We start from the raw sequence: 27,602 nt of genomic DNA, 5'->3' as shown, positions 1-27,602 counted from the left end.
GAATTATCCCTGCTGCTTTAAGCTCTTGCAAATATTTTCTCCTGGAGCTACTCTTCTGGAAGGTTCCCCGAAAGGCCCGGTTCTCTTTCACACTTATTCAGTGTTCTGCACTCTTTGCACAGCCCACATACAGTTCACTGGTAGAAAAACTATTTTTCTTTTTCATTAGTAGCTCTTTAGCTCTGGTTACCCACTCAGGGGGCAAGAGACCACCTCCTATATCAATATCTTCCAGCTTCAGCTCATTGGCCCTGCTCTCATTCCTTGTCAACTCAGAAGCAGGTAAGGGAGTGGCAGCATAAAAATTTCCCAAACACACTTGCGAATGCAGGACAGTGGGAGTACTGCCTTTATTCTTTAACCCCACAGGCAAAGTGTCATAAGGAAACTTTAACTTGTCCACAAGCCAAATGTTTGGGACTAGTTCCAGCCCCGGTGGCAAGTCACTTTCTGGATCTGTTTCCAACATGAGATGAGAGGAAACTGTTTGTCCACACATCCTCACTTTGGCTCTCAAACAGGTGACCTGACCAGGATGAATTATATGCTCTTTCCCAGACAGAGTCCACACATGACCAGTTTCATCCTTCTTACTATCCTTCTCCCTTTGAAGGGCACAAAAAGCTTGTCTCAGGAGAGGATGTAATGTTGGGTGTTCCTGGGTCAACTGAGGCATCAGCATTCTTCTAACTAGGTCAGTATTTGTCCCCACTAAAATGGATGCGGAATCATTTCCTTTTGGCCTGGGCAGACAACAGTGAGAGTTTCAAAGACTTCTGTTGACCCAACAACTGAAGTGGAAAATTCTAACTTGAGTGAGACATACCCATTATAAGGGAACTTCATGTCACTTAACTCCCAGATCTCCAAATCTTCTAACTTTTCAAGTGGCAGATGCTTCAAGTATTTTTGGTAGAAGTCTCTGTACAGAATGGTGATTTGTGCACCAGTATCCAACAGTGCTTTACTATACACCCTTCTATTTTCACTGAGACAACAGGGGTCGGCCCCAGTAGACCATCAGGTAGTTTGTTTCCAGTGTTGTTCAGCTGCATGGCAGTCAGCATGAGGTTGAGGTACCACCGGGCAACCTCGCCATTTCCACGGATAAGACTCTTTCTTAGTAATGCTTTGTGGTCTCAGATGCTAAGATGGCTTTTCAATTCTGTTGCTCACCTCAGATGAGCTAGAAGTGTGCATAGTAGGTAGTCTCTCTCCCCTATTACAAGGATTAGTGTGGAAAGGAGATCCAGGATGCTGTCTCTTGATGTTAGATTTTATGGAGCTCTTTGTAACTGAGCACTCATCTGGTTCCTTCACTGAGGCCCTTTGAAATTTCCCTGCATTGCACTAGCCAATAATAGTTTGTTCACTCTTTTCAAGTTCTCTGCATTAGGACACTGTCACTTTATATGCCCTGCATCCCCACAACGAAAACAAAATCCAGTAGGAACTCTGAACATTGACTGATTCGTTTCCTCCCTGAGTCCTTTAGTGGAGGTTCTAGCCAATGTACTCCTCCCTTCAGCTAAGGTTACCATGTTTTTTTGCAATTCTGCAACTGTCTTGGTGACCAGAGCTATGGTGTCAGTTAGGGAAGATACCTGCACCTGTGGCACCTCTACATCACGGACACCCTGGGCTATGACTCCTGTTTGAGTAGTGAGCATGGCTGTAGGCTCCTGCTTGTGTTCACTCACTGCTTTACTTGCTGTTGAACATTAAGATTTGGCTTCCAACAGGGCTTTCTCTTCCCTCACTTCTTTAACCAACCAAGAATAAGTTAGTCTCCTCCCTATTTCTCATCCTCAGTTTCCACATAATGGGGTTCATAGCTTGAGCTCCTTGTAAAATTCGTCCGATCTGTACTTGGTCAGCTACTTTAGGATCCACCCCCTTCTTTAGGATGATCTGGTGGAGCATTTTATCTAATTGTTTAATCAGCCTCTTGGTATGTATGTTCAGACTGATACAGTAGGTCTGCAACCCTTTCGGTCCTTCCAAAAACATCCTGCAGTACTCCTAAGTAGTCCTTGACTGCGCAGTCTTGCTTACCCATCCTTAGGTTGCTTATGATATCTGCTGCTAATCCCTTTAGACTTTCAGCTATCCACTGCTTCTTCTGAGATTCTGGGATATCCCACTCCTCTAGGGCCTGTGTAGCCTGATCTATCCAAGATTCAAAATCTTTCTCTCCCTGAGGTGTGGGTTGTTTGCCAGAAAAGAAACGCAATTTGCGGTAGCCAAACCCAATGAATGGCTGTGTAGGCTGTAAGCATTTTTCTACAAGACTTCCCAAAGCATTCAAAACTTCAGGCCCTATAGTATTTATGGGCAGTGAAGCTGCAGCTTCTGGTGTAAGGTTCTGACCTACTTGGATAACTTCCACAGGTATTTCCTCGGTTGCTGGGTTAGTGCACTTCTCAGGGATTACTACACTGACTGCACTCTCACCTGAAATTTGTACACACCAAGGTATGTGCTCATATACTAAAGGACTTTTCCATTCTAATAAGACCAATGTGCTCTGTTCAGTAGTGTCCATAGTGCTCTTTAATAAAAATCCACGCCCTACAACTGGTAAGGACCCTGTGACTTGATGTATTTGCATATCCATCCATGTGACCCTTGGCAACACTAGAACTAAGCAGTGTTCTGACTGAGCATTGTGCTGTTTGCACCACTTGGCAGCTACTTCTGGGTTAATCTTGTTGCTGGAGTTGCTTTCCACACGTACAGAGGAATAGGGTGGAGTTCAAGGCAGTACAGGCAATTCCAGACGAGCCCACAAATGTAGCTCACCCGCAATTGTAGCTGAAGTAGATATGGGTTTCTTCCTATCTGACTCTGGTGACACCCCTTCTTTAGGTCCAACACCCCAAGGTGTCAAGTGATAACAGATTCTGTTCTAGGTGACACTTTAATTTAAAGGGCAATAGCATAACAACAAACAAATTATTTCAACAGTGCACCAGTTAGCAGTAAGGCAGAGTCAGATATGCATGTAATGAAACCATACATTTACCCCCTTCCCCAGAACTCAACAGAAAAGATCTTGACATTCAAACATGCACACAAAGGCAATGTCAATGAGCAGTAAAGCTTTTATAATGCAGCAATACAAACACGGAAAAAATGCAATGTCATTGAGGGGAAAAAAGGGTTATAATACAACAGTACAAATATGAAAAAGATGCAGTGTCATTGAGCAGTGAAGGGAGTAGTACTAACACGAGCAAAATGCAATGTCACTGAACAATAAAGATTTAAAATTCACAATGCAAATATTAGAAAATGCAATGTCTTTTAGCAATAAAGAGTCTTTAGGGGAACAGTACTAGCACCCTCTATCCCCTAGATTAATCTAAACAGACCAACTATGAGACACTCTATTGTACCCTGTTCACTGGCCCAGTGACTAGTTACAGTCCTATTGCCGGCATGATGGGGCCCAAGGTTGGAGTTCATATGGATCCCAGCTATTTGTAATCTGCAAAGTGTTTAGGGGGGATCCACAGTCTTATAAAAGTATAAAAATGACATCCAAAAGCCTCTCACCACTCCTTCGAGAATATCCCAGCAACCAGGCCCCGCTGTTCCTCCGATGAGAAAAATGGAAACTCACCCGCCAGAACTCTGGTAGTCATCTATGGAATCTCTGCACTAGGCCCAAGGGAGCTCCTTTACTTTCTGACTCATATGCAGGTGTGGAATTACTGGTTTCAGACTTCTCTCCGGAATCCACAAAATACTATCATCCAGGATTTCAGCAAGAGACGGACACAAACTGCTACCTCACTTCTCTGTCCCAAAACACTAGAAGACAAAAAAAATCCAGTCATGCTGCAAGGCCATTTTCCCTTCAGCTAGTCTTTCAGTCTTCCCTCCTTCAGCTAGTGTTCAAGTCTCCTCTCTTTCACTTTCAAAATTGTCTTTTATATTCCTGAAAAAGAGCTCCACCTTGTGGTATAATGAAAAACTGCAGTCCATTACTTCTGCAATAAAATACAGTGGGAGCTACACCTGCTAACAACTTTATCCTGTAGTACTGGATTTGATTTTCCTGAGCCTTATCTGTGAACTCTGCAACTCTGAATAAGTCATTTAACCAGACTTTTTTCCCAGGCTCCATCTAAAGAGAGACAGCTGTTTCTGAGCTTAGTGGGTTAACAAGTAAAGTTAATTGCATCCATCATTAACTCACTTTTTTGGGGCTAAAATGGTTGCAGTTGTAGCTGGGATATTTCATTTTTGTAAAGATTGGATAGGGAGCTCACATTTCCTACTTAATTCATTTTTCTAAGCTGTGTGTTAGTGTTCTGTTAAAGTTGTGAAGCTGGTATAAAGATGGCATTGAAGTTTGCCATTTTTAATCAACTACCTGCTTTTGGTGGATACTCTGTGGGTTGCTGCAACTTTCTTTAGTCAGGTGCTATGAATGTAAGTAAACAAATGACCATAACGTCCAGGAACAGTATAAAAAATGGATCCATAAGAAGGCTTGATTCCACATTCACACTTTAAGTTCAAAATATCTTCTAGAATGTTTCAGAACAACATTAACGCACCAAATTAAAAGCAATCAAAGTAGCAAACAATTATTCTATCAGCTTATCAGAAGAAAGCCCTCCAATGGAAATCCAAATTTAACCCCTGTCATTGTTTTAAAATTCAAAATATACATTGCTTCTGTCCTTTCTAATAATGTCTTTCTATAATCGAAAGTGCACCTGGTTTGTTAGCTATTTGCCTCATAATAAAATAATGTCAGCTTTGTACATACCCGTACATGAATTAGCCAAATGCTGTTTTTTTTTAATACACATTATAACAGTCATTTAAATATTCCATAACTTGATCATTTGCTGAACAAAATTGCTTTACTGCTGAGTTTTTGAACTTAAGCTGCTAAGGTAGAATGAAGCCTTCTTATGGATCCATTAATGATGTTTTTTCTTATTTATAAGAAAACTCTACCATAAAATGTGACTGATAGTCTTCCAGATTCACATTTATTTTTGAGAAAAATCTGGGACAGATGAGAGGTATGGACCCTAATTTATGACCAGCTCTTACAAAAGTGATTATAGCTTGCCTTTTGAAGTACTCTGGCTATTTTACACTGGAAAGTGGAAGCTTGTTGAGCAAAGATGTTGAGCTCAGTTCTTTCTGGTTTGTCTGTGTTTTCTGTAGCCAATAAATGATTGTAAAAAGTTAGTAGTAAGATTGCAGTAGAACCAAATAGGTGTGGGTCTATATTATATCATCATCATCATCTTCTTTCGGTTGTTCCTATTAGGGGTCACCACAGCAGATCATCTGTTTCCATTTCTTCCTGTCCTCTGCATCTTGCTCTTTCACACCAGCCACCTGCATGTCCTCTCTCACCACATCCATAAACCTTATCTTAGGCCTTCCTCTTTTCCTCTTACCTGGCAGCTCCATCCTTAGCATCCTTTTCCCAATATACCCAGCATCCCTCCTCAGCACATGTCCAAACCAACGCAGTCTCGCCTCTCTTGCTTTGTCTCCAAATTGTCCAACCTGAGATGACCCTCTAATATACTGATTCCTAATCCTGTCCACCCTCGTCACACCCAGTGCAAATCTTAACATCTTTAACTCTGCCACATCCAGCTCTGACTCCTGCCTTTTTGTCAATGCCACCGTCTCCAACCCATATAACATAGCTGGTCTCACTACCCTCTTGTAGACCTTCCCTTTCACTCTTACTGGTACCCGTCTGTCACAAATCACTCCTGACACTCTTTTCCACCCTGCCTGTACTCTCCTCTTCACCTCTCTTCCACAATCACCATTACTTTGAACTGTTGATCCCAAGTAATTAAACTCATCCACTTTTACCAACTCTACTCCCTGCATCCTCACCATTCCTCTACCCTCCCTCTCATTTACACACATATATTCTGTTTTAGCCCTGCTGACCTTCATTCCTTTCCTCTCTAAAGCATATCTCCACCTCTCCAGGGTCTCCTCAACCTGGTCCCTACTCTCACTACATATCACAATGTCATCTGCAAACATCATAGTCCATGGGACCTCCTATCTGGTCTCATCTGTCAGCCTGTCCATCACCACTGCAAATAAGAAAGGGCTCATAGCTGATCCTTGATGTAATCCCATCTCCACCTTAAACATATCTGTCATTCCCACCGCAGTCCTCACCAATGTCACACTACCCTCGTACATATCCTGTACCACTCTTGCATACTTCTCTGCCACTTCCTCATACAGTACCACAACTCCTCTCTAGACACCCTGTCATATGCTTTCTCTAAGTCCACAAAGACACAATGCAACTCCTTCTGACCTTCTCTGTATTTCTCCAACAACACACTCAGAGCAAACATTGCATCTGTAGTGCTCTTTCCTGGCATGAAACCATACTGCTGATCACTAATCATCACCTCCCTTCTTAACCTAGCTTCCACTACTCTTTCCCATAACTTCAAGCTGTGACTGATCAATTTTATCCCTCTGTAGTTACTGCAGCTCTGCACATCACCCTTATTCTTAAAGATAGGTATAAAACACTTTTTCTTCAGTCCTCAGGCATCCTCTGACTTTCCAAAATTTATTAAACAATCTGGTTAAAAATTCCACTGCCATTTCTCCTAAGCACCTCCATGCTTCCACTGGTATGTCATCTGGGCCAGCAACCTTTCCATTCTTCATCCTCTTCATAGCTTTCCTTACTTCCTCCTTGCTAATCTGTTTCATTTCCTGATTCACTATCCCCACATCATCCAACCTTCTCTCTCTCTCATTCTCTTCATTCATCAGCCTCTCAAAATACTCTTTCCATCTTCTCAACACACTCTCCTCACTTGTGAGTATGTTTCCCTCACTATCCTTTGTCACCCTTACCTGCTGCACATCTTTCCCAGCTCTGTCCCTCTGTCTAGCCAATCAGTTCAGGTCCTTTTCTCCTTTTTTAGTGTCCAATCTGTCATACAACTCTCCATATGCCTTATCCTTAGTCTTCGCCACCTCTCTCTTTGGTCTATATTATATAGACAAACAATTTAAAATCTCTGCTTACCTTTCATCGACCTGTTTTTGTCGAAGCTGCACATCTTCAAACGGCCAAATCATCACTTTATTTCTAAGGCAAAGAAATAGGTTGGCCATTCTTTTAAATCTGCCCTTTTCCTGACTGTAGTGTGATCTCAGAGTTAGTATATTTAGTTAGGGGAGGTGTGGGGGGGCACAGCCTCCAACATCGCAGGGTGTGGGGGCAAGGCCCCCCACTTTCATAGTGTTTGTTGTAATGTGGTATGAGTGGTTGGGCTACCAATTTCTTTCACTTAGAAAGAAATCGATAATTTGGCCGTTCGATGATGTGCAGCTTCGACATATACGGTCCAACAGCTTCGACATATACGGTCCGATGAAAGGTAACTCGAGATTTTAATTGTTCATCTATATAATATAGAGCCATAGGTGTTGGTGTTTGTAATGCCGCCTTTGTGTTTAAACCTTTCATATTTACCTCTTTGTGTAGTTAATTGCTTGGATGTTTTAATTTTCAGACTATGTTATTTCGTTCAAGTAAAGAATTTTATTATTCAGTTTCCAAGGCTTGTGGCTAGCTGATATTGTATATAAGAAGAATTACTAAAATTGGTTTATTAACAACTGTTTTGTTTTACTTTTGGGGAGTAACTAATGGCTTAATGGCTGGTAACTGTAGCAGGGAAAAAAAGTAATTAAAAAAAAAAGACAAATTCTTGTGAACGCAATGAACTTTGATCACTCTCTATGCTGATGGCAGGAAGGGTTAGGCAATTTAATACCATGGCTCCTTTTTAGTGTTTGAACAGAATTCCTTCTAAAACTTTTAGTGAAACTTTAATAAGACAAACTAATTTAAAGATTTCTGGCAGCATTATTTCAATGTTGTTTAACTTACATTTATCACATAGTTCACTGTTGTTTGTCTTTGTCATTCCTAAGATTTTCTAACAGTTTTTACTTAACACCAACCGTTAGTGGTATGAGAGAATGACCTGAGAATATTTCTTAATTCTCTTTTATATGGTGTGCATTATTTTCTTTTTTTACTGTTTTACTGTTTGTGGCTGCTTCATTCTCTGCACTTGCTTTTCACTGTACTGTTACCTAGATATCAGTCAAGATTCAGACCTGCTGAATCTAGCCTGTATTGATGCACTTGAGCACTAATTCAGCCATCTTACATTAAGAAAGTTTCCCCTGCGCCCTTGTGGCTAATTCAGCCGTCTTACATTAAGAAAGGCTCCCCTGCTCCCTTGTGGCTAACTCAGCCATCTTACGTTAAGAAAGACTCCCCTGCTCCCTTGTGGCTAATTCAGGCATCTTACATTAAGAAAGGCTCCCCTGCTCCCTTGTGGCTAATTCAGCCATCTTACATTAAGAAAGGCCCCCCTGCACCATTCTGGCAGAAGAGTGTGGCTCTAACCTTGTATGAGCTGGGGATTGCTGGAGGAAGAATCATTTTGTGCTTTCTTATTCATAGATCAGCTTAAATGTGTTTAATTGTACGTCACGTTTGATGCATACCATGCAGTGGGGTTTACTGGTGCCCTGTATAGATGCAAATGTCTGGAAACAAATTTTTCCCTAGATGTCTGTCAGGAGAAACCTCCCATGCTTCCCTGCTGCACTGTAGGCAACTCAGCTGCACACTGAGCAGTGTTGCAACAGTTTGTCATCCCTAACCTTCTTTAGAATAAGCCCCCTTGCTAATCCTAGAGCAAAATCTGATCTAACTTGCTTGCTCCTTAATAGCACTTGCGGTATTAACCTGCTATAATGGATGGTCAGTTTCCCACTATTTCTCTGGTCAGCCTGATTGACATGGGCATCCTGATGCAAAGTAGTAATTGCTTCATGTACTGACAACCATTTACTCCTAAAGCAAACAAATACAGTATGTGAGAGATGTAATTATACAATGAAATTGGAATAAATCCTCTTGTATAACAACAAACAGGTTGTCAGCATAAGCACTTCTCTCACACAAGATAACGTCATGACACACAAACCCACATACATCGAGGTACTCACTAGAAGCCTTCCAAAAGATCAGAGACCTCCCAAGTGCAAACCATGTGCGTGCAACGCAACACCAATAGAAACAACTACACATAACACACATACCAGTGTCTCAGCAAATGCCCCTAAGGTAAAATGCCTCAAAACCAAATGTATTGGTCATAAGCGACTCAATAGTTTGACACACAGATGTCCCCCTCACCAGGCTGGACAAGAAGGTCATGGTCAGCTACCTGTCGGGTGCCAGAATCCATCAAATCATGCATGCACTCAGGTAACTCTACAAGTACTGTTATGACTCTGTCATAGTCCATCTTAGTGTGAATAATTTGAGACATACCTCTCTGGACTCTATGAACAGAGACATGACTGAACTCTCATTGTCCCAGATAGGTATGTCCCTAGCCTTAAGCAGTGTTCTACCTTCACCCAGGATGATGCCACAATATAGACAAAAAAATGATAAGCCTTCAACAATTGGCTTAGCTTCTGGTAGATCCAGTATCTGTCAGCCTGGGAGGACATGGTCGATAGACCATGCTGCTTTGCCAGAGACAGTCTGCACCTGTCTACTCTAGACTTTCAGATACTGGCAAAGACTCTTGCTTCCCCATATTGCTTTTTTAGGCAATGTAAAAAAAAAAAATTCTGATGTAATAAAATACACTCGAGACAAACTCAAGGTTATGATGCTTAATGGTAGGAGCTTAAACAGGAAACTGCATTCCCTGGAAGCACTCCTCTCCCTGGAAGATGCTGGCATCTATGTAGTCATTGATAAATGGTTCAGGGCTGTGGAGAGCACCCCTGCTGTGCAAGGCTACAATGCCTTCCACACATTCAGACCTCAAAACAAGAATGAGTGTGCAAGAAGGGGGAGGTGTATCCATCTTCATTAAAGCTAAGTACATCTCTAGACTGGTAAAACAGTATGACTCTTGAGCAACTCCAGGTCCAGGTAACTGTAGGCAAAATACCCTACCACATCATTGTTAGCTATAGGTCCTCCACCGTGAATCAAGAGAAACATATCACCTACCTGGACTTACTGGAGTCACTCACCATAGAGCCAAACACCTCGGTCATGGGAAATTTCAGCTATGCTTTCATTGATTGGGTGACATACATGAGCACAAACATGATTGCCTAGAGGTTCTTGGACTTTGTCAGTACAAATGCCCTGGAAAAGATAGTCCACACCCCCACAAAGGATTCAAATGTCCTAGACTTAGTACTCACCAACAAGGGGTGTTACTGCACCCCCCATGTGGTACCCTCCATGATAAGGTCGGACCATAAATCAATTTCGTTCAAAGTAACTATCAGATCTGACATCCCCACAGAAGCAATAAAACTAAAAAAAATTTTTTCCAACGCTAACTACAGCCTAGTAAGCAATAGCATAAAAAGTTTCAAACCTCATGCAAAACGCAGTCAGCAATGACTGCTATGCAGAGGTGTACACAACTGCCCTGTATAAACAAAACTGTGTAGACTCTGCTTTACCTGACAGGATCAAAACCAGGTCCTCTTGGAAAAACAAGCCACCCTGGTGGAACCCTAGCATAAATAGGTTATATAACAAGAGGAAGAAACTGATGTCTTAAGAGCAAGAGGGAACTGATTCAGCAGAGAAAAAAATTCCCTCCACAGCTTGAACAAGCAAGTCAGATATCTTGTAAAGTCCTCTAAAGCTAATATGAAGCTAAAATAGTATCCCCTAGTTAAAGATAAGCATAAAACATTATTTAGCTATGTTAGAAATCTAAAAAGGAATGTCTAGCTTTGTGCCAGACTAGTAGTGGATAGTACCACTTGTACTGTAGCTGAGGAAATTGCCAACCTGCTTGTCAACAGATTTGCACAAACGTCACTCCCCCCCCCTGTCCCCACCAGCCATACCAAAAAGCATTCCTGACACTAGTCCTCTCCCTGGTATCTATAGAGAGCAGGCCAAATCTGCAATCTCCATGGCCAAAATCACGGCTTCAGTGGGACCAGACAGCATCCCAGGCTGCTTACATAGCAATCTAAACAAGACCTAGTGGGACCACCTGTGCTCTCTCTAACCATAGCCTGAGAACTCACTATGTACCAGCAGAGTGGAGAACAGCAACAGTAATCCCCTTGCACAAAGGGGACCTATCAACTGACCCTGGGAACTATAGACCCATAAGCCTAACCAGTCTTATTTGGAAGGCCATGGAAAGAATCACCATGGACAGTATCAGGAAGGACATAGGTGACCTTCAAACTCTTGATCCAGCCCAGTTTGGCTTTGTTAAGGGTAAGTCATGCTTGTTAAACCTGGTAGACTTCTTTGAGCATGTCATCAAAGCCCTGGATGAAGGTAAGACTTGTGCATACCACCCATCTTGACCTAGCCAAGTCTTTTGACACAATTCCCCACTCTGGTGTAATTGATACACTCTCCCAGCTGAGTATTAACCCTTATGTCACTAAATGGGTAGCGAACTGACTCATTGACAGAACACACACGGTTAAAGACAGGGATTCCACCTCTACCAGATCATCAGTCACCAGTGACATACTACAGGATCTGTGTTGGGCCCATTACTGTTTGGAATCTATTTTGTGGAAGTCCAGGCTAAAGTAGATCACCTGTGGCTTACCAACTTTGTTGATTGCAAACCAACTTTGTTGATTGCAAACTGGGTGCAATCATCGAGTCCCACAATGATGTTAACATATAACAGAAGGGGCTAATACAGACAAGCGATTGGTGCCAAAGCCATGGACTAAAACTAAATGAAAAGTGCATTATATTATCCCTTTTGGCAAAGAGGAATCCCTGCTAATTTCAGTATTGACAGCTCCCCCTAAGCTCAAACTCAATGGTGCGAGGCCTGGGAGCTCAGGATGATAGAAATCTAAACTTCGACCTCCGTGTCTTTACAGTGAGGGCATCGCATCCAGGTTTAAGGATGTTATAACTTCACTGTATTCAACCCTCATTAGACCACTAATAGAGTACAATGCATCATTTTGCATGCACCTCGCCAAACACCTGCAGCAGCTGGAGAGACCACAGAGGTTTCTCATGAGGAAAATTCAGGGCCTCCAAGCCATCTCTTTTGTGGATAGACTGAAAGCCATGTCACTGTACTCAGTGTCTTATAGGCTGCTGAGAAGCGACTTGTGCCTAGCCTACATGGCAGTGTCTGACACTGCCTTAATGGAAATGCTGCACATCACAAATCAAATGGGGCAAGAGTCACCTAGCCTGTGACATCAACAGAACATGCTGGAGAGAGAGAGAGATCTTCCAGTGATTGCTGCTGTTTTGGAATATACTCCTAATTCCCATAAAGCAGAGTTCTTCACTGACCATATTCAAGCGTAACCTGGACAGCTGGATATTCATCCCGGGTGTGGCACCCATTCCATCATGAACAGGGGTAGTCAGTGCTGACCTTACACTCTGCTAATAACGTCCATCTAACCAAGGTCATTTAGAGGAACTCTGGTATAACATGGCTATACTATTTGAGCTTGTGTTGAACTCTGCAACCTGGATAATTGTTTTTCATTACCAACATTTAACACCAGTTCTACATAGTCTGCATTGGTTGCCAGTTCAGCAATCTGTTATCTTTGAAGTTATGACATTAGTACACTATATGATGTGGGATCCCCTCCCTGGAAGAACTGTTATTTACATGCACACCAACTAGAGGCTTGCTAGCTGGTAGTCAAGGACTGTTGAAGATTCCCAGCTATGTTTTGACTCTTTAAGACTGTTTTCCTTTCCTCAAGTAAAATTGACACCAACTTGTGGATCTTAGCACCCGTAAGGCCAGCCTTAGTTGGCTTTTTTCCATGTAGGCTTTAAATTTAGTTTTTCCTTCATCTTTCTTAATTATCTTTGCCTAAGAACTGTTGTACTTTGCACTTTTTAAAACTACTCATTGTTAACAAATTGTGTCCATTGCACAAAACCTTTGCATTGTGCCATAGGCGGTGATCACTTTCACCAACTTTGTTTGTTTGTACTCTGTAAGTAGATCGTTTAAGGTGAAGTAAAGTAGACTTAGACTTATTGCCAATTTCTGAAATGCTGATTCCAGCAAATCAGCTGTACTAGCTGTTGTCCTTCCTATCCTATAGGAAGCCATTTGAAACGGTCATGTGACATAATTGGTTGGATGGTATTAATGAGGTTTTCTGGAGTCTGGCATTTAAAGAGATAATACCTCTTCTTTCTGGTAATGTTTTTTCTTCTTCAAAATTCGTTTCAGTATTTTATTTGCAGTGGAGCTGCGTGTTTCATATTCTTTTCTAAATTGTGTTTTCATAATTTCATGTTTCAGGCCACCCGACCTGTCTGCAGTTCACAGTGAACATGACAGAAGCTGTGAAAACCTACAAGTGGCAGTGTATCGAATGCAAGTCATGCACCTTATGTGGGACCTCAGAAAATGATGTAAGTATTCCTTCCTTTTTTTTTTCTCAGCACTGTTGTCATTCAGAATTCATTATACACTTACTGTTAAAGCATTCATTTTGAAAGCTGTACTGGTCAGTGAAAACTGTGCCCAAAATCTGTCCTTCTGAGCAACAGTGAGCTTTGCACCACAAATCTCTAAGGCTTTTGAGGGTTTATGCTTTTTTCTTTTTGAGATTTAGAATGCAAGATTCGGATTTGAGAAGGTGGAGGGAGGTAGACTGATTGGTTATGGTAACTCATTAAGATTAAACATTTGCACACTCGTGGCTTCGGGATCTAGGTTTGATCCTGACTTCTGGTTAGTATCTCTGTAGAATCTGCAGGGTATGCACGGGCTAGTGCCAATCATTTATCTATCCAGTCTTTCAAACACACACTGAATGTTGCCTACTCTAATTTATCCATGTGTATTGCATTGATCTTTGACACTGTGACCTAGGGAAAGTGGAAAGAAAAACTGTATGAGAATCAGTCACCAAGGGGGTTAGTAAATATTGTAAACCAGCTACATTAGCTCGATAGATTTTATACTTGCAGCTGTCGCCTCACAGCAAGAGGTTCCCCGGTTCGATTCTAAGCTGGAGTGCCTTCTGAGCTGAGTCTGCATGTCCTCCTTGCAGTTGAGTGAGTTTTAAAGACATGCAGGTAGGTGTGTGCGTCCGTGTGTGTGTGTGTGTGTGTGTGTGTGTGTGTGTGTGTGTGTGTGTGTGTGTGTGTGTGTGTGTGTGTGTGTGTGTGTGTGTGTGTGTGTGTGTGTGTGTGTGCCTTCTGTGAAGGTTGGGTGCCAGGCTGGCAACTCGACACTGTAAAAACTCCACTGCCAATCAATCTGCGGACCGGTGATCTGCTGTGACGACCCCTACTCGGGAAAAGCCAAAAGTCATTGCTTTTTTAGTCCTATTTCTTAACTTCTGCATGGTGCAAAAGTGTATGATTGCCTCTGAATCCTGCTAACAAGGGGAGTACAGCAGCAGTACGTCCTTCAAAGCGGAGTAGTACTTGCGATCTATAATAAAATGCAGGAACAATTTCATGTAAGACCAGCAAAATTAAATGATAACCGCATTGTGTTAGCTTCTTAATCTCAGAAGAGCTAATTCTCTTCATATGTAAAGTCAGTTAGCTGTTTTGTGTTTTTGTATTCGGCCTGTTGAAATTGAAAGTCACACAATTACTTCATTTAGAAAATGTGAAATTCATACTTCTCTTAACATTGTTTTTGCAAGAGGGTATAACCTCCTGCACCCCTTGGGTGGAGACTTTGCCTCCAGGACGTCAGTGTACCTTAGCATACGTGCAACAAAAAAGCTAAGAGAAGTTTGGGCTTTGCACTTTTCATGAGTCACAGTTATGTGATTTGAAGTTGTGCCCTTTTTGTCAAGGCAGAAGTGTCACTAAATTGTAATGCAGTGCTGAGGGGGTGCCTTTGCCTTACTGATTTACATTAAAGTGATTCATTGTCCTTCAAGCCTGTTTAATCAAACATGGAAAATTTGCAACCTCAGATTTAATTTCTTTAGTTTAAGGGAGTGAAGAGCTCTCCATGCAGGATTTGTATGTTTGTGGGGGGGTGAAATGTAACTTTAACATTTAAAACAAACAAAAAAAATCAGTGTATTCACTTCGATGGGCTTAGGTGTCCTTGGATTATGTAAAAGTGGTCTGATTACACCAGAGTTTCTCAAATGGTGAAGCTACCTTCACTGGAAAGACACGGGCATATTTCAGGCAAGGACCAATCAAGTTAGAAAATTGTTGTGTACTAAACACATTAACAGTTTTGCATTGTGGTTAAGTTAAAATCAAAGAAATGCAGGATAAACATTAACTTTTTGCACTACATTTTCCCAGAAATTAACGTAAAATTTATTTAGTCTTTGTTGACTAAATTAGTCCCACTTAGTAGTGGCATCTTTTCAAGGGATAACTGAGGTGGTATTTAAACTACTTGTTGTTGTTGTTGTGTCTTTTGGCTTTTCCCGGTTAGGGGTCGCCACAGCGGAACTGCGGTCCGCTAATGATTGGTAGTTGATTTTTACATGCTGAGTTACCAGCCCTGACGCACAACCTTCAACGAAGGTTCGCCCATTCATGCATGACTCCACACAGAAGACGCTCTAGCTGAGAATCGAACCAGACAGCATCTTACTGTGAGGTGACAACGCTACCGCAGCACCACCACCGCTGTGTGGTATTTAAACTACTACTAGGAGAAATTTGACCAGGACATTTGGGAACTTCCCCTGCTCTTTTCAATAGGTGCCGTGAGATCTTTTACATACACCAGATCTACTACTAACTCAAGAGGATGGGATCTTGGTTTAATGTCTCATCCAATGGATGATTCACTCAGGAGTACAGCACCCCCCCCCCCTTTATATGCTGCATTATAGTGTCAGCTATTGATGTACCTGATGCTGGAATAGAACCCACAGTCTTCTGCACCAAAGATGACTGCTACCTGTTGCACTACTGACACTGCAACACTCACCCACAAAAGAAGAATGTACTAAGCCAAATTTTAGTTGTTCCAAGTAGTTGCCTGGTGGTCTACTTCTGTACAATGCAGCATATATTTTTGAATGGGTTGCAAGTACTTTTCGTATCTGGAGGAATGGCTCAGTGACTTTTCTGTGATTTGGGTGAAGCTTATTGTACCAGTGAATGGATTAGTTCATTACGGTAAAGAAAAAAAAAAGTTAGCACAGAGGATGAAGGCTATGAGCTGAAAACAAGCTTCATTCTATAGTCTTAGGTTTGATTTCCTCTAGCCATTTACCTTTTCTGTAACTCTTAGAAAGTTACTTAACCAGACAGCGCTTCTGGGCCTTAACCTAAGTTAGACGGCCAAGTTTACTAAAGTAAGCAAATAAAAAAAAAAACATGTTTGTAATTCAGACATGTAATTAAAAAAACACATAGGTAACAAAATGAAAAAAACAAAGGCTGAGGATTATGGTAGGAAATTCTTTATATTTTAAGGAGAAATGTATTGAAAACACACTGTACTAGATGCATAGTCTCAGTTATTCTTTGTAGTTATAGTTTTTACACAGGCTGTTTAAAATTAGAGAAGGTGATTACTAGAAAACAGTGAATTTAGTAAAAAAATGTGAAAAGAGATTATCCTGATTCAGTAAAAGATATATTTGTTATTTCATGAGTGAGTTAGATCACCTTGAAGGCTTACTCATGGTGAAATCTCCAGTGGTCACTTATTTCTCCTTCTAAACCATTGCGCAATGATTTTTTAGACTGATAATACCAGAGTAGTATGTACATATTCACTCAGCTGGTCATTTTAACCCCTCTCCCTGATACGTGTATTTGTAAACAAGATGGTTGTTCTCTTTCCTTGCTGTAGAACAGTACAGGTCGTCTTCAATTTTACTGGCTGCCGACACCCTCCCCTACGTGTTAGACTTAAGTACTTCCTTGTAACATATTTCTTTTGCATTTTTATTAATTTCTATTTGTAAAGTTTCATTAAATCAACTTGTATCAACTGGAAAATATAGCTACATGTCAAAAGCCCCTGTGACAAAAGATGATTAGTATAAAGTCTTATAGGTTCATGGGTAAGTACTAGGCTAGTTGCCATTATAGGCCATTTTAAGCTTAGTAAGTTTCCCTTTTGCTGCTTGCATTAACCTATCCTGTTTGGGGTTAAGACTGGCCTTACCCATCCCATGGTTGATAATTCGAATAATTGGGATCGGACTGTAGATAATTTCAGGGTCCCCAAGTGTGGGATAAAGCATTTAGGAGCTGCTTCTGCCCATTAGTAGTACAGGGTGCAGTCCTGGGGTAAATCTTCTGTTTCCCATCGATAGGTCTGAGCTGCACTTGAATTTGGACAGGGATGAACTTTGATTTATGTGGATAAAGAGTCTGTTCCAGATAGTGGTATCCTGTGTGAGATGCATCTGTCCCTGCAAACTATTCTGTTGATGTTGCAGAAGAGGTTTAGATCCCTTTAGAGCATTTGTGATGCCATTTAACTTGCTGTTGTGCAGCTGGTCCATCAGAATTCAGTCAGAGGATGCCTCATATGCCCGACACAGGTCACCTCTTAGCAGTCTGTAGGATACTGAGTATAGTGGCAAGGCTTTGAGTTGGTCCATGTAGGACATGTTGTTTAGGCCTTGTATCTTTTTAGCAAGTTGTTTCGGTGGGTGTTCTAGTTGTTGCATGTGTGTTAACAGATACATGCCAAAGGGGGCATTGTACTCAAATCAGCCTAATGAGTTCTGAGTTAAGGGGGGCAATGATATCCCTAGATCTCGACACACTCCCTTTACATGTAAGCTGTGCAATATACTGGGACTTTCTTGAGACAGTAGACATATGTTGGTCAAAAGTAAGATCACTGTCCACATAAGCTCCCAAATTCTGAACTGGGTCAGCTCTTAAGGATGTATTGTAAATGTAGTAGTTCCCTGGGATAGATAACTTCTCAAAGGATACAATAATGCATTTTTTGGCATTTGATTTCAGTCCATGATTTTGGCACCAGTTATTTATTTAGGATAAACCTTCCTGCAGGATGGCTAAGTCATTTGGGGATTAAGTGACTGCTCCTAACCTGCAGTCATCTGCGAACTTAGCCAGATCTCTTTGGTATTGGCTTTTACTTCAGAGAAGTAGATGCCAAACTGGAGAGGTCCCAGCACTGAACCCTGGAAAACTCCACTGGCGACTGGTCTTGTTGTAGGTAACTTCCCTTATTTTCCTGCATCCTATCTGTAATCCATGGCAATAAAGTGGGTGATGTAAAGGATTATTCATAGTTTAACTTTTTATTGTGCCGTAGTGAATTGTGTCAAAAGCTTTGGCCAGTTTGAGGTATGCAGTGTGTACCACTTTGCCATTCATCCATTGTCTTGGTGACCTTTCAAAAAAAGGCCACCAAGTTGAATAAGCATGACCTGCCCTTGCTGAATCCAAACTGAGATGGAAACCGTGTTTGGAGGTTCTCCTGTGTCCTTATTGATTAGGTCTACGGTAAGACTTTCCATGGCTTTAATGAGGCAGGTGAGACTTATGGCTCCGGAATTACCTGTGTCTCTGGTAGATACTCCCTTTTGCAGGTAAATGACTGTAGCTATTCTCTATACATGAGGTACACCACGTATGGTGGCTAAGGTTGAACAGTGTTAGGGGTTGGCTAAATTGGGCTTCATGCTGTTTAAGATGCATGTAGGGATACTTTCAGCACCTATTTTTAGCTTTTGATAGCACTTTTAGTATTTGGTCTTGTGAGATAGCTGGAGACAAGCCAGTTTCAGGTATATCTTGTTGGACAGAAGGTCGGGAGAGAAGTTTGGTGGTTAGTAGCTTTGCTATATTTTCAGCCTCAGTGTAGGTAATATTGCTCCAGTCAACTCAGCACATCTACATTGTGCTAATGAGATTATGAACGTAACTAAAAAGGCCTTACTGCTGTTCAGTATTCTTTCTACCTTTGTGAGCCACTTTCAGAGCAACCCAGGAACACACTCTGGTTAACTGACTTGCTTATTTAGTATTTATTTATTTATTGGCCAACTAGGAACATAGTTGTATAGAATGTTTTTTAGTGCTGGACAGGCATATGGAGGCTGGATAATTTTAAAGGTGGTAAGAAGTTGTGTATGTTAGTTGATGTGACAATTCTAACCAATTTAGGATTTTCAGTGCTATACAGTGGTGAGTTCTAAAAGGTGTATGCACTGCAAATTTAGGAACTTTGTTACAGAATTGTTCAGTTTTTAAATTTTTTGAAGTCTGGAGGTTAGTAAGGATGGGAGCACCATAAAGAAGAGCGGGGAGGAGAGAAGTAGTGGGAAATGTAGTTTTAGTTGCATCAGTAAGAATGTTTTTGGCTCTGTAAAGCATCCATAGTTTTTGACGAGTTTTTCTTATGCAATTTTGCATGTGCAGGTCGAATGTAAAATTATCATCCACTATCACCTCTAATAGTTTACTATAAGAAGTGACTTCATTGGTTGTATTATCAAGAGCGAGGACTTTAAATTTTTGTTTTTTCATGAAAGAGGGATTTGTGGAAAAAAATTGTAGTTTGGTCATTTTTGGGATGAGCATGATTTGAGTTAGGACGCCATGTTTACGTGGCTGTTAAAGCTTCCTAAGTTGTCAGATGTGCAAATGATAGTGGAATCATCTGCTTATTGTATTAGAATGGCCTGTTGTATGGAATTGTAGATTGTGTTGGTGAAAATGGGGAGGACCGAGGATAGAGCCTTGTGGTACACTGGTGGGTACTAGGAGGTAAGGACAGAGGGTGGAGTGCCATTTTACTGATTCATACCTATTGGACAGGTAGCTTTTGAACCATAGAAGGGAGGGCTGAGAGAGACCTAGTGAGGAAATTTGAAGTAGAAGTTTGCTGCTAACAACTCTGTCAAAGGCTTTAGACAAGTCTATAAATACGAAAGAGATTAGTTTGCCATTGTTTATAGCTTTATTGACAGTATCTATACAAGTTAGGAGGGCAGTACTAGTACTATGAGAAGGATGGAACCCATGTTGTGTAGGGGATATATGTTATTTCTGCAAGAGATAGTTTAGCAATTGTTTTTGAATACATTTTTTTAGTATTTTGGTGAGGGGAGATACAATGGCTATAGGTCTAAAGTTAGTAATGTTTGTCGACTTTTATCCTCTGTGCAGAGGGATAATATGTGACGTTTTCCAGCGAGAGGGAACGTGGGATTCCTAGATTTACCTGTTCATAAGGATTGAGATAGGGTAGGCAATGCTATTGGCTGCTATTTTTAGGTACTCATTTAGAAGGTCATCAATTGAAGAAGAGCATGGTTTGTTTGAGTAGATTTATATAGGATGCAGGCAGTTCTACTACTGACATAATGGAAGCTAGAAGAGTGAAACACAGAGTTGTAAAAATGAAGATTGTTAGCAGTTCATAGTCTTAATCATCTTCATCAAACAGTAGTCTATTGTTGAAGTACAGCTGACTGTAGTAAACTGTTCAGGTCTTGCCAGTAACAAGGCATTGCTGTAACTGGATTGTATAACCTATCCTTTTTATAGATGTGTGTGGGGGATTTGAAATCTCTGTTAGATCATCGTTGGGGGACTTGAAACCTCTTTCTTTCTGTTACTTTCAGAGTCTTGCAAACAAGTTTGTCCATCTTCCTGGCTAAATTTAATCCACTGAAAACCTGTGTTTAAACAATATGGCTATCTGAACTAAAGCAATAAAATATCGACTTCATAACACTCTTGTGTTTAGGTAAACAGCTATTTGTCCCATTTGTTCATAGGTAGGTACTAGGCTGTTGGCCCTAGGGCCTATATAAGCCTAGCCAAATGGTACCCTGGCTTTCGCCACCCAATAAAATTATTTTCCTTTGCCCCTGTCGAGCAGAGCCACAGAAGTGATCCCCGGGGTGAATTTCCTATCTCCCATTCAACCATCAAGATTGTTCTTGAAGAGTGCTAATGAGGAGCTTTGTTTGATATAGATAGGTAGTTTGTTCCAGAGTATGGGAAGTCTGTGGGACAGGAATCTATCCCTCCAGCATGTTCTATTGATTGTGGTGACAAGGTTTAGGTCCCTAGAGCATGTAGCTCAGAGGGATTGGGATTTCTTTAAGTGGAGCATGTCCAACAGCTCCTCTGGGTTTGACATAGCTTTGTATGCTAGGCAGAGATCACCTCGGAGTAGGCGATATGCGACTGAATAAAGCTGAAGTTTTTTGAGACTGTCTGCTTAGGGCATCTGTTTGAGGCTGGTAATCCTCTTTGTGAGGTATTTTTACGGCCTTTCCAGTTGTAGATGTCTTGTGAGGTACATACCAAAAGGGGTGTTGTACCTCTGTGAGTTATTTTCTGTGGCCTTTCCAGTTGTAGATGTCTTGTGAGGTACATACCAAAAGGGGCGTTGTACTCTATAATGGGTCTAATGAGTGACGAGTAGAGGGGAACAATGACCTCTTTTTTTTCCTGGATGAGAAACCTTTTGTGATGAGATGTGCCACGTAGAAGGATTTCCTGACTACTGTGGTGATGTGATTATCAAAGGAGAGACTACTGTCCACCTGTGTCCCAAGTTCTCTTATCACACTTTCGGTGTTAAGTAGACTACCGCCTATGTGGTAGTTCATGAGTACAGAGTTTTTACCAAAAGGGATGACATTGCACTTTTTGGCATTGAGCTTGAGGCCTTGGCTTTGACAAAAGGCGTCTGTCTCAGTGAGGCCCTTTTGTATGATGTCCACATCGTTAGGAGTTTTGATTATGACTCCTAGTTTGCAGTCATCTGCGAACTTCGTTAGCCAAAGACCTTCTGTGTTAGCCTGTACTTCAGAGAAGTAGATACCAAAGAGGAGAGGACCCAGGATTGAACCCTGTGGTACTCCACTTGTCACTGGTTTGAAGTTGGATTTGGAGTCTGCTACTTTCACAGTGTGGGTTCTGTCCATGAGCCAGTTGGCAATCCATCTTGTGACATAGGGATTTATACCTAGTTTAGTGAGTTTATCTGTAATTCCAGAGTGGGGGATGGTGTCGAAAGCCTTGGCGAGATCTAGATAGGCTGTGTGAACCACCTTACCCTCATGTACGGCTTTGATGATCACTTCAGAAAGGTCTGTCTGGTTTAGGAGACATAATCTGCCTTTTACAAACCCAAACTGGGTAGGGTCCAGAGTTTGGAGATTACCAATGTCATTCTTTATAAGTTCCATGATGATACGTTCCATAGCCTTGCAGATCAGGTTCGTCAGGCTAATGGGGCGGTAGTTCCCAGGGTCCGTGGTGGCTCACCCTTTGTGGAGTGGGTAACTGTTGCTGTGCCCCATTCAGTGGGCACAAAGCCTGAGGTGAGGCTATGATTGAACATGGTACTTAGGTGGGGTGCCAGTTCATTCTGTAGTTCATGTAGAATGCAGCCTGGGATGTTGTTCGGTCCCATGGATGCTGTGTTCTTGGCTTTGGAGAGTGTGTTTTTTACCTGTGCAGCCATGATTACAGGAACTTTGCATTCTTCCGGTATAGAGATGGGCCCTTTAGGGGATGAGGGTGATAAAGTAAGCACTGAACCTATCTGCCAGGATGCTGGCAATATCAGTTGGTACTGTATATTTAGTGCCATTGTGCTGTAACTCAGAGTAGATCTGAGTGTTGCCATTGAGATTCTTGACATAGCTGTAGAATGCTTTGTGGTTGTATTTAGAATCAGTGGCGATTTTGTTTTATAACTAGCTTTGGATGATTTTATGAGGGATCTCACCTTCTTACTGAGACTGACCAGGAAGTTCCTCCAATCATGACATTTTACTCTTTTTTGCAGCAGTTTCTTTCTTCTGTTGTAGAGTTTGTTTATGGCAGGGGACCACTAGATTGGCTTCCTTTTTTTGGAGGATAGCATCTTGGTTCTGTTAGGGATTGCATGATCCATACACTCGTGTAAGTGCTTATAAAGTACATTTGTGTAGGATTCAGCAGTCATACCTCTATTGTCCGTCAGCATGAGTGTCGTGAAGTTTGCCACTTCTGTCTTAAGCATGAAGTTGGCTTTGGAGAAATGTTTTACGGTGGTTTCTCTAATGGGGGTGGGGGTGGGATGTGAATGTCTAGGGTGATTAGCTTGTGGTCGGATCTGTGAGGAATTGACCTCTGGTGTGGAACACCAGTTGCCCATGTTGGTAATGACCAGGTTTGGGATATTGCTGCCCCTGGTGGGGGTGTGGATAAGTTGATCCAAGGCGTTGGAAGTTATGAATTCCAGAAAAAGTTGAGCACAACAGTTAGCACATGAGTAGTTTTCCCAGTTAATGGTGGGGTAGTTGAAATCGCCCATTATTAGGGTGTTAGGTTGTACCCTAATATTTTCCAGTGTATCAAGAAATGAGGAGTGGGAATCCTGTGGCATGGTGGGGGATCTGTAGCAAGCTACAATTTGGATTGTGGTCTTGCCCAGAGTTAGTTGCACTTGGATATTCTCGGATGCATTATGCTGAGCAACTGGCCTGGAGGTGTGGATATCCTTAATGAATATGGACACGCCTCTGCCTTTAGTGTTTCGGTCCAGGTTAGGTAGCCGAAAGGTGTGGTATGAATTATAGCCTGGCAATGCAGAGGTGCTCTCTGGAGCCTTGAACCAGGTCTCTGTCACTGCACAGATGTTGATGTTGTCCATTTTAAGGAGTGCCTCGAGTGAGTGCATTTTGAGGTTTAGACTTCTAGCATTGAATAGCATTACCCTCAGATTTTGCTTGCTTGTACCTGTTTGTCAAAGGAAAAAAAGGGAAATGCTGCACCTAAATTGATTTTAACATGTTTTTTGCAGAGTATTAAACTGTTTTTTCTTTGCACAGGAAGACTTCTAGTGCCACTCAAGGCTGATTCTACAAGATACCCAGCATTGTGTGTTGCCTGCTTTTGGATGTCTTTCATGCAGACCTCCATTGCATTAAATAGGATTATCTCTGCTTACCATCATTAGCTGGTGGATGAGAGCATACACTGTCATGTAAATGGTTCAGTCCTGATGTCTGCATGTTCTCCTTATAGATTCTTATTAAGCTTAGGGGCAAAGGATAGGCAAAGGACACCATCAGGAAGCAGAGCCACATCACCCAGTACTGGTGTGGGACTTACAGTGTCCTCCATTAAGTAGACTTTCTCCAAGTGTTCCTAGTGAAAATCTATGATAATCTATCCAGTCCTCCAGACTGATTTTAAAGGTTGCTGGAGGAAGTTGTCAGCTTGATAGGTAAAGGCAGCCTGTTCCAGAAATGTGTGATGTGTTAGGTTAGGCATCTTACTCCATTTGGCAGTGATGACATGATGTTGCAGTTTCAGAGCTCTGGAACATGTGCTGTCTTTGCCTCTTGTCCTGTTTAGGTGAAGGAGTTCCGTGTGTGTCAGGTCAGGTCATTAGTAGCACAGAAAGCTAAGCAGAGATCATCCCTCAGAGGCCTGTATGACCGTGAGCAGAGGAACAGGGTTTTTAGTCTGAGTAGCTAATGGTGCTGAGATCTAAGATCATTTTGGTGAGGAACTAGGAAATGTTGAGTTGTCTCAAGCTGGTTTACGTGTTGGTAAGGAGCGTGTAGAAGGGTGCATTATATTCAGTGATGGTCCTAATAAGGGATGACTAACTTTTGACCTTGTGTAGATACCATGCAGGATAAGGTGCGCGAGTAGAAGGATTTTTTTTTTTTTTTTTTTTTTTTTTTTTTTTTAACTGTCACAGCGACATGGGGTTCAAAGTTGGGTCTGTTAACATACATACCCATATCCCTGATGATTGTATCAAATTTTAAATGTATGTTGTCTATATGGCAATCGGTAGTAACTGTGCTGCATTTCTTGATGTTAAGGGCAAGCTCACAGTTGATACACCAAGTATTTGTTTGTTCTGTCCCTTGCTGATGAATTTGAATATCAAAATAGGATTTAATAACTTCTCCCCCAGGTTGCAGTCATCAGGAAATATAGTTAGCCATAGTACCTTTACCAGCTTTTATACCACAAAAATATGCACCCAAGTGGATGAGATCTAGTACAGAGCCTTGTAGGATACCACTTGTGACATTTTCTGTCTAATTTAACAATGCTGAGATCATTTTAGCAACACTAAAATTTAATGATGGAAAAAAAAATCTGCATCTCAGCTTTATACAGCCCACCAGGTAACATCAATACTGCCAAAAATCTCCTTCACTGGATATCTCAATATCCAAAATGAACTTCTCATTCTAGGGGTCTTAAACATAGACTGGCAGCTTATAAACAACACTACCCTAACAGCAACCATAAATTTATATAGCTTCACTCAATTTCATACCCCACTCAAATAGATAAAAGTTCCAGCAGGCAGTCAACCTTAGATGGGGTTCTCATCTATAAACCTGACAAAGTAATTGCAGCTGGGTGCCTACCAGATGCCATAAGTGATCACTTGGCAGTATGTGCCATTCGAAGTTCGGCCAAGCCCAACAAAGACATCTTTAGTAAAACATGATCTCAGGATAATTGGAATATACAAAAATCCATGCTTCTAGACTAGGCAGTCTCCCACTTCAGTGACATTTTCTGCAAATCCTTAACGACTTTGCTACAGTCCAAAATGGGAGTCCAATCCAACACTGCATCAATGCTTACTAAGGAAAGGCAACATCTAATGTTAGAATGTGACAAAACATGGAAAGAAGGCCATAAACATAAGACTCAAAACTCAATTCAGGTACTTAGACACCTAAGAAACCTTACTAGACTCCATATCAAGGTAGATAAACAAACTTACTATAATAAACTTCAATACAAACTTAAAAAAAAACACAAACTTTCATGGTCATCCATAAATATTAACTTCACTCTTTCCCCAACAACCAGTAACTAAACTGAATTGATCTCCTCCTGGTTCAACAGCTACCTTGTACAGACCACACTGTCCTTAGTTAATATTGACCCTACCACTTCTATCTCTGACTCTCTCTCCAAATCCAAATCTCTGCCATCACTTCAACCTGAACCACATACCTACTTCTGCTATAAAGAAGCTTCTACTTAAATTAAAACCCACCACACTGGCTGCTGGCAAACTCCCATCAGAGTATATAAAAATAGCTGCTGAAGCCATTGCTTTCCCCATTTCTATTGTGGTAACTAGGGCCGTAGCTGAACAATATGTTCCTGCCATCTGGAAACATTCCTATATTATTCCATTACACAAAGGGTTACAAACCCCTAGGTATCCTCTCTTCACTTTCAAAAATCCTTGAGAAGTCTATGCACACACACAACTCGTACGACACACAACTCGTAAAAACACACAACTCGTGCTACACACAACTCGTACGATATCTCATCTCCATTAACTTTCTAAAACACTTCATGGTTTCCGACCTCATCCCAGTATAACCACTGCCCCACAGCATTTTAATAACACTGTGAATCAACTTGGAAATAATAGTGAACTTGTGTCAACAAATGTTTTTAGACTTATCTAAAGCGTTTGACACAGTATCACATCAGCATTTGCTCTCTGAACGTGCTTCCATCAGATTTTCTCAACACTCTCTTACAGGGTTCCCTAATTATCTGTTTGAAAGAAAACAAGCAGTCAATGGCACCAGGATTATTCCCCACTTCAACCTGTCAAGGCTCAATCCTCTGACCATTCCTCTTAACATGTTTATAAATACCTCCATACTGCCACACCACATGCACACATTGTCCAATATGCCAATAATTCAGCATTAATATGTGTGGCCTCAACTCTATCCAAACTCCAGAAATTTACCCAACTTTTTAACTTTATAGAAACCAGAAACAGTATGACAACCAAAAGCAATGTTTCTTAATTACATCAACACACAACACTAACATGGAATTTGTTAAACACTGTGGACTCCAAGGAATTGTCATAGAGGAAAATCTCAAATTGACTACCATATCTTACAAAGCATAAAAAAGACTGATCAGAAACTAGACTGCTTCTAAAGAGCCAAACAATGCCTTACAGACACAGAATGGCAAACCTTAACCTCAGCCCATATATTCCCAAGCCTTCTTTATGCATCACCTACCCTTGTTTGTCTTTTTGTCTTTTCCCGGTTAGGGGTTGCCACAGTGGAACTCCGGTCCGCTAATGATTGGCAGTAGATTTTTTATGGTGCCAAGTTACCAGCCCGACGCCCAACCTTCAGCGAAGGCATGCCCATTCACACATGTATTTCATAGGCCACTCGACCGTGTGGAGGACATGTAGACTCCACACAGAAGGCACTCCAGCCGAGAATCGAACAGGAGAACCTCTTGCTGTGAGGCAACAACGCTACCGCTGTACCACCGCAGCAGTACATGCATCACATCCCCTAACTTACCTAAATACAACTCTTGAATCCAAACTAGCCTCTTGCTTTAGTAAAATTGCTAAATTTTCCACTGACTCAACACACAGAGCCCACCACTGTCAAGCCTTGAGACAAGTTAACTGCTTGAACTAAGCAGCGTCCTAAAACAGTCGCAATTACTATCTGCACATAAACTTATTTACTACCCAGGTAAATGTCCCACACTAAAAAAAATCTTACTGTCTTAC

The 27,602-nt window shown here is 41.5% G+C and overlaps 1 protein-coding gene across 4 annotated transcripts in view; it reads left to right on the top strand.

Annotated features, from left to right (window-relative positions):
- DPF3 (double PHD fingers 3) overlaps positions 1–27,602 on the top strand; it is a 1,486,280-nt gene that overhangs the window by 1,152,210 nt on the left and 306,468 nt on the right. For all 4 annotated transcript variants that reach the window (XM_044074663.1, XM_044074664.1, XM_044074665.1 and 1 more), the window contains one exon: positions 13,389–13,501. In XM_044074663.1, coding sequence (XP_043930598.1) covers positions 13,389–13,501 — 113 coding nt within the window. The remainder of the gene's footprint in view (positions 1–13,388; positions 13,502–27,602) is intronic.

Source organism: Protopterus annectens, chromosome 6.part0, assembly GCF_019279795.1.
Source record: "Protopterus annectens isolate FY-2018-M chromosome 6.part0, PAN1.0, whole genome shotgun sequence".
NCBI classification, from domain to species: domain Eukaryota; kingdom Metazoa; phylum Chordata; order Ceratodontiformes; family Protopteridae; genus Protopterus; species Protopterus annectens.
The sequence above is the reverse complement of the archived record's forward strand: the minus strand, read 5'-3'. Positions and strand labels throughout refer to the sequence as shown.